General features: G+C 38.0%; 1 protein-coding gene across 3 annotated transcripts in view; it reads right to left on the bottom strand.

Annotated features, from left to right (window-relative positions):
• Mllt3 (MLLT3 super elongation complex subunit) overlaps positions 1 to 13,224 on the bottom strand; it is a 248,208-nt gene that overhangs the window by 62,839 nt on the left and 172,145 nt on the right. For 2 of the 3 annotated variants that reach the window (XM_033757689.1, XM_033757688.1), the window contains one exon: positions 4,845 to 5,561. The exons of the other annotated variant lie outside the window; for it this stretch is intronic. In XM_033757689.1, coding sequence (XP_033613580.1) covers positions 4,845 to 5,561 — 717 coding nt within the window. The remainder of the gene's footprint in view (positions 1 to 4,844; positions 5,562 to 13,224) is intronic. 3 annotated transcript variants of the gene reach the window in all.

Here is a 13,224-nt window from a genome sequence, read left to right as displayed (position 1 = left end):
CAGTTCCACAGGCAAGGGGGGGGGGGGGCGAAGGAACGGAAGTTTCTCTTCCTTCCTTTTTCTCTTTTTAAAAGAAATTTCTGCTACGATGGTTTGAAGTATTTATCCCATATCTGAACCGCCATCTACCCTTGGGGAACATGCTACAGCATGATGAGATTTCAATTTTTTATTTTTTCTCCCTCAAGAAGATTCTTATTCAAGAAAACACTCTGGTAGGCCCCAAGCATCACAAGATATAGTGAAATCTCACTTCTCACACTGCAGGCTTAAGTGTGTAACTTTCAACCACATGTAACTTGCCCATTTACAAGAAAAGACACTTAAAACTTGGAACATTTTCACTAAAAATTGATGATTAAATCTCCACAATGCAAAGTAAAAGAATCAAAGGGATCATACAGAAATTATCATGACTGAAGCCAATCATAAATGGTTATTTCAAAAATTTATTGTTTTTGTCTTCCTTTTCTAAAATGAATATAAAACTTTCTCATAAACACAAAAGAAAATCAGCTCCATAGATTTGTCTTTAGAAGTGGAGTTTATGAAAAACACAAAGAAACATACTGAGGTATTACAGGAATAAAAGCTATTTAGGTTATGTTACATTGACAATTAAGCATAAACAAAAATAAAAATTATAAACTTTCATTTGATGCCACTATACTCAGAACCTCACTTTTTCCAGCTGTTAGTGTAAGTCATTTGTAAGGAAAGTCACTTTTTCATGAATCCTAAGTACTGTGCAGCACTATGCCTCCCCCAAAGGTGAAGTCCTAACACTAACAGGAATTACTCAGGCTCCTCAATGTAAAATACTCTTAACAAAAACATTCCTTTCTTATGCTTTCTGTATTTGCTAGATGTTCACCCACTTTGTAAAGATCCTTTCTGCCACCCGACCCCACTGTCTTACTGATGAACGTTCATATGACAGTATCAGATTGCCTTTGTAAAATGAGATGTATTTCAAAAATTGCAAATATTTAAAAGTTATCCCTTGTTATATTAAAAGTAACACAAAGATAAATCACTTCTGAGAATGACTTAACAAAAACACTAATTTAAAAAGATACTACCAAATGCCTATTCCAACACAATGTATTTTTCTCCATCTCATTTAATTAAAAAACTAAAAGATTCTGGGGAAATTTGGTTTACCTTTGGTTTAAAACTAAGACTCTGTCCTATATTTTCCCTGTGACCATGTAATATGCATATTAGTTATACTTTTTTATGACAAAATTCAGAGCAAAACGATATATTTCAAGTACCTTCCCTCCAAGTAGAGCCCTCACACCTGGTAAAAGACAACAAGAGTTCTACAATGCTTTTGACTATCATAGAATCTCTTTCATAACTACAGGCTATAAAGCTTCCCAGAAACTAAGCCACACACAGCAATATTAACACTTTTTTGGATTAATATGTGGTTACTGTGTTAACTACATTACTGAGATTGACTCATTTTCACCGTAATTCTACAGAGTACGGTCCTATTATAATCTCCACTTCATAAAACAGGAGACTAGAAAGCAGAGAAGGTTAAACAGTTTGCCCAAGATCACTGGTGGCATTGGGATTCCAAACAGCCTGGCGGACACAGCTTCCTGACTCACTACATTCTACCACCTGTCCCCAAGTGTGTGAACCTTACGAACAGGCAGCACACAACGTCCTTCTCCTTTCTCCTGCACAAAGCTCATAAAAACCTGAACTAGCCAGGTGTGGTGGCACACGCCTGTAACCACAGCACTCGGGAGGCTGAGGCAGGAGGATCACTGTGAATTCAAGACCAGACTGGGCTACATAGTGAGTTCCAGGTCAGTCTCAACTACATAATGAGACCCTGTCTCAAAAAAAAAAAAAAGAACCAAAAAATAATCATGAACAAAACAGCTAAACTCCCTCATCCATCTTTAATAGTATTTTTATTTTTATACAATCCTGAATCTAAATTGAATTGGAAAAAGATTCCTTAAAATGTTCTTTTAAAAGTAAAACATATTTTTCTTTTTAATTTTAATCAACCTGTACTGAGACAATATGTCTTCTTTTTTTCTGGTACCAGGGATCGAACTCGTGTCCTTAGGCTGGCAAGGCAGGCGACGGCATCACTGAGCTAAATCTTCGCCCAAGTACTATTATTATTGGCGGGGGGGGGGGGTTTGGTGTCGAACTTAGGACCTTTCTCTTGTGAGGGAGGCAGCAGAACCAGAGTTAAAATCCCGACCCTACAATATGTTTTCTTTATAAACATAGCAAGTGAATATAATCAGTTTCCTATTTCTTAAGGTTTTCTGGTTTCTCTTTTGTACCTCTCTGTTGTTTTTCTTCCATCTTAACTATCACACAGGCATGGCTCATATTCAAATAAGGCTGCTGTTAAGGACTTCCAGAAATCTGTCCATCTCACCACCTGCTGAAGGCCTGTCCCATGCTCCTGAATCAGTTCCTGGCCAAGACAGGGTCAGCGTCCTTGTACTGCCCGTCACAGCTGTTCCCTAGTCTCCGCTCGTCCACAGGTGGGACGCCAGGCAGAAGAAGGCCCAACAGAGGCCGCCTTCACACAATGAAACACCAGCCCTCTCTCAGCCTCTTTTGATCACAGCGAGGCTCTTGGACACACGGTTCACAGAGTGCCACTGTTTTCAACTTACATTTAAATAACTAAACCAACAGCAACAACAATAAAAGCATTTATTAGTAGAACACTAATAAAGAAAATATAGTTATCAGTTTTTATACCCAAAAGTCTTTAGATACTTTCTCTTCACGTTACACAGAGCACATTATAAAAATCCCTGTTATAATCACTGATTTGTGACTGTAATATGTCATATATCATATTGAAAATTTACTACCTAGTGTAAGGAATTATGTACAATTCTAACTCTTTGTTCTAGAAAAATTTTTATGGTATTGTTTTGGGTAAACATGCTAAGTAGAGTAAAAATTTTATTAAACAAATCTATACTTTATAAATCATATATAAAAGAGAAAGGCCAAGAGGAGAATAAACAGAATTAGCCAAGGAAGAAGACCATCTGCATGTGGAAGGAACATTTGCTTTATGAGTGTCATTTGGTCTCTTCCAAATGAACAAACATTCCAAAAAAGGTGCGTTTCAATGTTTTGACCACTGTAAGAAACATGCAAATACACTAAAAGAAAATTTTCAAAAGCCATTACTTACTCATACTAATTACAATGTATTCTGAATTTTTAAGTGCTGGTGATTTCATTCCTCACCAGTGACTCACATCTACTACTTGAAAACCTCTGTTCTAAGAGAATCACAACATATCAGAATACAGAAAGACAAAGGTGCTAAACTTGACAATTCTGATAGCTTAGTCACACTTCAGTAGCATTTTAGGGTGCTCTGAAACAAAGCCAAACATACAAACAGTTCCAAGCAATATCTGCCTTAAGAGTAAGTTTCAAAGTAAAAAAAGAGGAAGGGAGTAAACAAGGAAAAATAAATACTCCAGTTACTCAACAAACCCACAGCTGTCATCTCCGTTGCACAGACTATGACTGTTAAACCCTCCTAAGACTGGAACAAGCTGCCCAAGCTCCAGGATTCTCATCCTACTCTGTCCCTAAACCTGACTCTGAGCAGGGTTGGCCAAGCTGGAGTGAAGACGAGGGACTCTGGCCCCTGGGATGGCATCAGGGCCCCGCCCTGGCACTGGTCTCTGCTCCTAGAACAATTGAGACCCAGGCCAGAAGTTAAACTTGGGGATATCTGTAGGCAACCTCATGGGACAGAAAGAAAAGTATTCTAACAACCGTAGCATATATTAGCCAGACATGTTTTCTTGATCACTGTCTACAAATACTGACATGTCAAAGTAAGATTACTGATTACTGAAGAAGACCAAAGTCAGAGAAAAAAGAAAAGTACGGAGGTGATAACTTCATAGTAAGTGGTGTTTATTCTTCAGAAATGGTCAAGTTGGGCGTGGCGGTGCACACCTATAATCCCAGCACTCGGGAGGCTGAGGCAGCAGGACTGCTGCCAGTTTGAGGCCAGGCTGGACAGAGACAAGGGAAGGGGCGGGGAGAACATCGAATACTTTCTGACTAGCAGCAGGGTCACTAGAGGCGTAAGATTCATTATATTGATAAGAAAACAAAAACTCAATTCGAACTCTGAAAATATATATATTTAAATAGCTAGATGCTCCTGTGTGCAACCACAGAAGGCCATCCCTATATCTAGACACACAGCAAAGATAATACACCTCCCTTTCCAAATCAATGAAGAAAAGCATTAAATGTTTTAAAAATGGAAATACTTGCATAGGTGTGTACAACTGTCAAACTTTCTAAAACTATACATACTGAAAATGTACAGCATGTTGTCATATTAATTTTGCCTCAATAAAGCTGCCAGAAGATACTGATCTCCCATCTATGTAAACAAGCTGCATCATTACAGTGATCAGAAAGATCAATGTAATAGTTTCCTCCCAACATTTCCTATTTTTCTCTATTAAGCTTACTTTTCCCTTGTAGTCATTTTATTGTATGCCTGTCCTTTTCCTAAATCACACAGCATTGAGAAGCACAGAAACCAAGAGTGCTGAAGTTCTCTGCTGCTATTCAAATGACCCATTATTACATTCTGGAATGTACCTTTCCTTTAATGACTTAAATCAGTCTAAAAAATTCCTTAATGATTTAATCTCCTTTTCCCCGATAGTTGAGGAAATTCATTTCTAGGCCACGCCTATATCCATGCTCCCTTTCAGAGTTCAGAATTAATCACATCACTACCAGAAATAAATCAACACCTACTAAGGGACAGGATGGAAACCATGAAGACTACTCACATCAGATTTAGAGGACATGTTCTCCTCCACATCTGAATCATTGGGATCCACAATATCGTCAAAAGGTGGTAAAGTTGATTTCTTCTTCTCTGATACCTCACTTTCAATTTTGACCTTTCCCATCTTGACATGAGATTTATCTTTTATCTGTTTTTTATCAGCAGAACAAGTGAGTATCAGTGGTGGTGCACTAGAAAAACTTTTAAATAAAGCCTCTGAGCTACTCTTTTTCCTTTTTTTGGCTGAGAGTTCGTCAGAATCTGAAACAGGGGGCCTTTTACTAGGAGCCTTCTTATCTTGCTGTCCACTAGTGACGGTGAGTAAGTTACTATCTGGTTTTGGCTCTTTTGACATGGGTTTAGGTTCCTTGAAGGCCATTTTAGGAACAATTTTCTCTTCTTTCAGTGGTTTATTTTCTTTGGGTTTCTTGGAGGATTCTTTGGAAGATTTGTTGTGATCCCTGGAAGGTTCTTTGAAGGCACTTTTATGTTCTCTGGAGTCTTTAGAAGGTTTTTCCTTGTGCTCCTTCATTAATTTGTGAGGCTTTGAAAAACTGGTGCTGCTGCTGCTACTGCTGCTGCTGCTGCTGCTGCTACTGCTGCTGCTGCTGCTGCTGCTGCTACTGCTGCTGCTGCTGCTGCTGCTGCTGCTGCTGCTGCTACTGCTGCTGCTGCTGCTGCTGCTGCTGCTGCTGGTATGAATACTCCTATTAGGGTCCTGCACAAAGGGGAGAAGAAAATAAACTCAAAACTAGATAGCAACAAAGACTCAAAAGGCAACTTTCTTGAACTTGGTATACATAAAATTATCCTTCTCTGATTGCTCTCAAGCTAGTTCTAAAATACCAAAACTATTTTAATACAAGTCAAAAGAGCATAATAGGTCAGTACAGTATATGTGAAAAACAGGGAGAGAAGGTTACTATGACCAAAGAATTTAATGAGGCAAGCTGGCTTTTTAATCACTGGAAGCGTAGGGTTTTAAAACATTTCAATTCAACAAATGATAACTACATCCTTGTCCTAGAAGACACAAAGATGAATAAAACATGGGCCCACTCTTAATAGTTCTGGCCTATTTATGACTGAGGGTCATTGGAAGAGTCACCTATAAAGTGCTATGGCAACCAAAGATGGGGGCAAGGAAAATTCAGTTTATTTAATAAAGAAGTATCAGGACAATTCAGACCAGAGGATAAGCAGATAATTACTAGAAGGAGAAGAATGAAATGGCTTATAGTCCAGGGACCAGAATAAACTAAACTAAGGGAGCAAATCACAGAGTGCTGTGTTTGGGGAACAGCATCTAGCTATAAGCACAAGACTGAGAAGGAGGTGGGAAAATAGCTCAAGGTAACCTAGGAAAGTCAGGTTACATTAAATTTTAAATGACTTTGCAATATAAAAAAATCACGAGACCCTCCAAAAGAAACAATTTCTAATTTGAGATTTTTAATAAACTATTGTTTTTATTCTGTTTAAAATTTCATCTACTAAGGGTATGTCTCTATTAGAGGTGGAAAAAAGGAATGTAACAGAATAAAGATTTCCCCCAAATATCAAATGGACTGAAGTCATTAGCAATTACTGTATGTAATCATGAGAAAAGAGGTAATTGCTCCTATTTTATCTCAAATAGTATCGATTTCTTCACTCATATGAACAACTCAAAATATACGGCATCTAAATAATTTTTCTGTTTAGGAATAAAATCCGAGTCCATACTTACCACATTTGTGAACCTCTACCATTAATGGTAGGAATAAGAAACAGAAGTACGTCCTGGACATGCAAAAGGTCATGCCAGTACTAAGAGGAGAGGTGATTTCTTGCTGATTTCCATCCAAAGACAAATAAATGTCCAAAATTTCAACTAGAATTTACATCTTTAGGCTTTTTTTTGGGGGGGGGTGTTCTTTGTTCTGTTGTGTTGTGTTTTTTGAGTCCAAGTCTTCTTATGTAGTTAAGGCTGGCCTTAAATTCACTATGCAACCAGACTGGCCTTGAACTCACAGCAACTGTCATGCCTCAGCCTCTCAAGCAGGCCCATGCCGCCATGCCTAGCTTTTCACTCCTATTTCTCCCACTTAAGCCCAAAGAAATATAAACCAACCCTACATACTCCATTTATTTTCTCAAGGAAGCATTTGGTTTCAAATATAATGAATAAAGTCACTAAGCAAAGATTTGCTTTTATGCATCAAACTAGACAATTCCTTACACAATATCTGAAGCTGAGGTTTTAAAACAGAATGTTTTAAAATTAGAATTCATATAACTGAAATGTCATTATCTTATAAATCCTATTATAAGACATTTCCTGGAATGTTATGCTATTGCTATGAATAATTAAAGTAAAATGGATAAACTAAATTAAGAAAGAACATTTTGAAATCTAATATCCTTGAGTATTTTTTTTCTTTTTATTGAGTTTATTGGTACAATCCAGGTATAAAATATAGCTATATTCATCATTGGAATTCTGTACCTTTACATAATAGGTCTTGATTCTCATTTTTTCCCCTTATCCCTGCTCTCCCTTCAGCCCCTCCTGCCCTGCCCATTTACAAACACTTTATTTCCATTTTTTTTCATTTTCTCATATTTTTTTCCTCTTCCTTATTGCCTTTCCCCCACCCTTCCCACTTTCCCTAAACCTTTAGCCCTTTACTTCCTATTTCACATTATTACTTCATTAGCATCCTGTGTACCATTATAGTTTTTCACACCAAAGAAGCTATTCGGTATTTCAGTTAAAGAAATCTCTGTATGAACATTAAAAATAGGGAATCCTAAAATAAAATTAAAAAGGAAAGTAAAAGAGAAAAAGCAATGATGTAACATTAAAATAATTCTTAATTCTGGAGATGAAAATGGTCCCTGAACATATTTAAATTGCTTCTTGCTCTTATAGTCTTGTCTTATTCTTTTTTTTTCATCATTTAGAGAACACTTTATTAGTTTCTGTAATCAAACCCATGTAGATATGACCTTACATATTTAGTACGGTGTGTTACCCCTGTATACATGGAAAAAAAATAAAAATTAAAAAAATAAACATTTCTAGACCAATATGGCTGTCCATTTCTGTACAATGCCAACTCAACACGGTAAATTGGGATGACTTTTTCAAAAGTTGGCAGCACTGTCAAAGTTTCCCAAAATTCAATTTACGTGTGTGTGTGTGTGTGTGTGTGTGTATACACACACACACACACACACACACACGTAAATTGAATTTTGGGAAACTTTGACAGTGCTGCCAACTTTTGAAAAAGTCATCCCAATTTACCGTGTTGAGTTGGCATTGTACAGAAATGGACAGCCATATTGGTCTAGAAATGTTTATTTTTTTAATTTTTATTTTTTTTCCATGTATACAGGGGTAACACACCGTACTAAATATGTAAGGTCATTTACACGGGGCACCATTTTTTTTATTAGCATCTTAATCATCATCTGGAAAGAGAACATTCTAGAGTAATATCATTAAATGTAGCTCTGATAAAGCATAGTCCCTACTATGTATCATAAAGCAGGTACCAGATATTTTACATTCATAGAGGTATTATACAGTACCGTCCTACATCAATAATACTAGAATCAGTTTTGGTTTCAAATTTACTTTTTCTGCCAATAAGATTGCTACCCCTGCTTTTTTCTGGGCTCCTGTCACATAGAGAATTGTTTTCTATCTTTTCACTTTCAGTCTATGGGCTTCTTTTTGCACTAGGTGTGTTTCTTGTATACAACATATTGTTGGATTTTGCTTCTTATTCCATTTTGCCAGTGTATTTCTCCTGATTGGTCAGTTGAGGCCATTGACATTGCTGGTTATAACTGATATGTACTGGCTTATTATTGACGTGTTATTGGCCTTTTGTTGACTCTTTTTACTTTTTCACCTTCTCCTTTTAATTTCTTGCCTTGCCTATTTGATTTGCTCTGTTGGGCCTCATGGTGTTGTTGCCTTCATTGTCTTTTTCTAGGATCTTGTTTAGAATTGCTTGTAGTGCTGGTTTGGTATTCATGTAGTTTCTCAGGTGTTCTTTGTCGTGGAAGTGTCTTATTTCCCCATCCATTTTGAAAGAGAGTTTTGCTGGATACATCAGTCTAGGTTGGAGGTTGTTCTCTTTTAGTACTTGAAATATCTCATTCCAGGCTCTCCTTGCCCCAAGGGTTTGTGTTGAAAAGTCTGCTGTGATTCTGATGGGCTTTCCTTTGTATGTGATTTGTTTCTTTTCTCTTACTGCTTGTAGTATTTTGTTCTTCTGTTGGGTTTCTGGGATCTTGATTATTATATGTCTAGGTGTAGATTTTTTTTGATTGTAGCTAGTTGGGGTCCTATATGCCTCAGTTATCAGAATGTCAAATTCTTCCCCTCTGTTTGGGAAGTTTTCTCTCATTAATTCTGTGAACAGCTTTTTAAAGTCATTTGTATTTTCTCCTTCTACTTCATGGATTCCTATCAGTCTTAGGTTATTCTTCTTTGCATCGTCTAGGAGTTGTTGGATCGATTTCTCATGATCCCTTACTGTTTTTAAGAGACCTCTCTTTTCATGATCACTGACTGCAATCTTATCTTCTATATTTGAGACTCTATCTTCACATTCTTTTATTCTGTTGTGTACACTTTCTATGGAGTGTTTAATCGCCTGCATATCTGTTTTATGGATTCCATTTCTTTCCTATGTTGGGCGTTTATTTTTTCCATTTTTTTCTTATGCTGGGCCTTCATGGCTTCTATCATGGTCCTGAGCTCATCTATTTTTTTGTCAGTTTCTGCTCTAGAGTCTCGAATCACGACTTCCATTTTGCTCACCATCTCTATGGTTATCTGGGAAATTAGTTCTGTTTTGAATTTTTCTAGAGCCTGATTGATCTGTTTTGTTACTTCCTGTGCTTTGAGTTCAGGGTGTCCTGGTGGTTCACTATCAGCCTTTTCATCCTCATTTGCCCTACTGTTTGCCATTGGTGAACTGGAAGTCTGTCTTTGTGTCTTGCTTAAGTGTTTTCTCATTTTTATTTTTGTTGTCGGACTGTCCTTGGTTTAATCTCTGGGTTATAACCCAAATCTTCCTGATATAGTTGCGCCCTAGCTTCTGTGTCTCTAACGACCCACAGACATTCTCATCTTCATAACATCAGAGAAAACAGCTCATCAAATCAACTGCAATGCTTTACCCCAACTGATACAATCAGCAACACATTAAGATCAACACAACTTTGACACTGACCACCGGTAGTAGTCACTCGTCTATCACCCTTAAATCATTTGAATTAAATTGAAATCAAGAAGCAGTCCAGAACATGTCTGCAGTGAACAAAATTTCCATATAGTGTATTTACCATTTAATGGCTCAGACAGAGTGAGGATGCAAGACCCCTGATCTCAGTTAGCTGATGGCTGAACCCCATGATGCTGACTGACCTCGGGCTGCAAGGCCCAGATTGAGTTCCCCAACCTTCTGAACGGTTGAACTCGACAACGTTCTATTACAGGTTTCCCACGCCCTTTCTTTAAAGATGTTCAAAGTTGGGAACTCAGAAAAATACCCTTGATGACCACCTCTGCCTCTGCAGAGTGGGTCCAAAGACTGGCACAGTCAGGAGGTCAGAGAGTGCGGGGGAGGGGGATTTATGGGGATTCAGGGGTGCCCGCGGCTACCTTCCCGGCGCTTGAGTCGGGCGCAGGCGTGGCTCTCCTTCCCGCAGTGGATTTGGGCCCAGGCTGACTCTCCATGCTTGAGCAATGGCGGCTGGGCGGAAGCAGGCATGGCTCTCCTTCCCACGGTGGATCAGGGCCCAGCCTACCTCCCAGTGCTTGAGAGATGGTGGCTGGGTCGGGAGTTGGCGTGGTTCTCCTTCCTGCCAGTGGATCGGGGCCCAGGCTACCTCCTGGCGCTTGAGCGATGGCCATCCTTGAGTATTTTTAAAATTGGTTTGTTGACTCACTGAATTTTGTCCATTTGCAATCAATGTACTAATTATGGGTCAAAAACACCCAAGTATTGCTGTTTTACATTCAACCTACATGAAATACTGCACATACTTTTATAAAGGAATTTTGAAAAAACATACAATTATAAAATTGCCAGCATATTTCTAATGTTAAGAATTAAGAAACACTAACATTTCAGCACCAGGGTGGAGGGAGGGCTACCAAGGACTTTCCTTGACTTCTTTTTAATATTCCTCTGTAGAACGAATGAACTCAATATAAGGTACACAGTGGCATCTGATACAGAATTTTGTTTCATAAAGGAGTTTAAATTCTTGTCTTAATTAAACATTTATAATGCTATATACAAAGCTCTACAAGTGTAAGTTTTCAAGATTTTTGAGGATTTGGATCTAAGCACTTAGTGTTACCTCTTCACCTACTTAACAAATCTTGACACAAGCAAGTGGCATGGTCACTCTTGTTCCTTCTCCTTTGGCAACTGCCATCTCAAAAAGTTTTCTTTAAGCCACAAGAATTCAAAAGCTAAGAGGACAAACACATTCCATAACAATGTGGTAGCCAACTAAAACTGAGAAATGTAGGGGAAAAGTAGAGAATGGTTTCTATCATGTAGGGCAGCATTTTCTTTGGCTGCCTGTGATAAATGACAAAGTTTAAATACAAGTCATCAGGAACCATTTCATACAATCAATGAATGTAAAACAGTGGCTTGCTTAGACGCACAGCCAAGCATTAAGTGGCTACTGAGATAGAATTAAAGTTTTCACTGATTCTTAGCTTATCTATCATTTACACGCAGAGGATTTAGTCAGTGGCTTTTCACATTTTTACTGAACCACTAAGCTCAAAATTAAGTGCCACTGAGAAGTGCGCACTAATTACCATCCAATGTGAAGTTACACATGTTGTATAATTCAAATTCTCTTTGCCTGACGCTTACTGGAACAAAACTGAACATCAAGTAATCCAACCAAAGGCAGCATGTGTGCATAATTCAAATCTCAAATATTTAGGGGAAGTGACTATCTAAACATAAATACACATATATTTGCATTAACTTTACAACCTGAGAATATAAGGTACAGCTTTTCTTGCAACCATCAATTCTACTGAAGGCTTCTTTGTTTTAATTTTCTGGAACAGGATGGGTGTCTTTACTGTATAATCTCCTCTAATACTATTTATCAGCAACACTAGTAGATGGCTTGAGAAGGAGAGGTGCTGATTATACCTAGCTTCCGATTTCCATGTTATCTCTGTGTCTTCTTCCCACTAATTCAAAGCTGCTTTTTCAACTCCTATTTCTTTCCTCTAACTTCCCTCTGTCCTATTTTTACCAGCTTCTACATTGTGCAAGATTCTCAGATCAAGCATATTTTGTTCAACAGAGCTTCAAACTAGCTCCAAAGGAGTCTGGCATACAAGAAACTGCACAGGTGTGTCAGGCTCCAGACCCCAAAAGCACTCACTAAACGGGAAAGTCCACTCTACTCCTGGGGCTAAGGAATGCAAGAAGACTGAAGGAAGGCAAAGAGTCTGCCAGGTAAGCAGCTAAAAAACAGACAGCTTGCCTGCTGCTGCCATGCAGGCTGAGCTACAATTCACATATAAATAACATGCCTAAGGTAAGCAGGAAATGGGAGGGACAGAACTAACAGATCTTCTCATGGAGACAGAAAAAAGCTGAGTTCAGAAACAGTATGAGTATTTAAGGAGAATAAGCAGACTAACATAAAAATGCTAGAAAAATATTAGGTAAAAATTCAAAAGTTAAAATTCTCAAGAGAAAGGAAAGGATAGAGAACAACTGGCAGTTTGAAAGCTCAGTTATAAGAAACTTGAAAAAATAAAGTAAAAAATGCAAGAGATGAAAATCATAATGGAAAAAGAAAGAACACTTAGGGGCAACCTAACAAACCAGCCACAGGAAGGGCTCCAGAAGAGTCCACAGAAAGAGGAAACAGAAGAGATAGGGGAGGCAATCATGATAGTGACACAGAAGAAAGTTTCCATGAACTAAAGAAAAGACTGAGATGCAATTTTCCAGGCTTCTCTAGGATTTAGGCAGGGCTAATTACAAAAAAAAACAAAAACTGGAACACTTTAAAGATAAGAAGAAAAACTGACAAGTTGTCAGATACAATTATTTAAAAGTAAAAAGAATAAAATTAACATCAGACTTTTCATTTGTAACACTGGAATCTAGAACAAGGAACAACAGTATCTAGATGGCTGGGAGAAAAAGAAGTACAATAGTCCCAATTACAGGTGTGCACAGAGGATAGGTTCCACGGCCCCGTGGTGCCTGAACCTCAGATGATGCCCAACCAGAAATACACATTTCCGTCCCTATCCATATATACCTATGATGAAGTCTGGTTTATCAATTAGGCACACTAAGAAAATAATAATAAAA

This window comes from Fukomys damarensis, unplaced genomic scaffold (genome assembly GCF_012274545.1).
Source record: "Fukomys damarensis isolate Sample0158 unplaced genomic scaffold, DMR_v1.0_HiC HiC_scaffold_31, whole genome shotgun sequence".
NCBI lineage: Eukaryota > Metazoa > Chordata > Mammalia > Rodentia > Bathyergidae > Fukomys > Fukomys damarensis.
The sequence above is the reverse complement of the archived record's forward strand: the minus strand, read 5'-3'. Positions and strand labels throughout refer to the sequence as shown.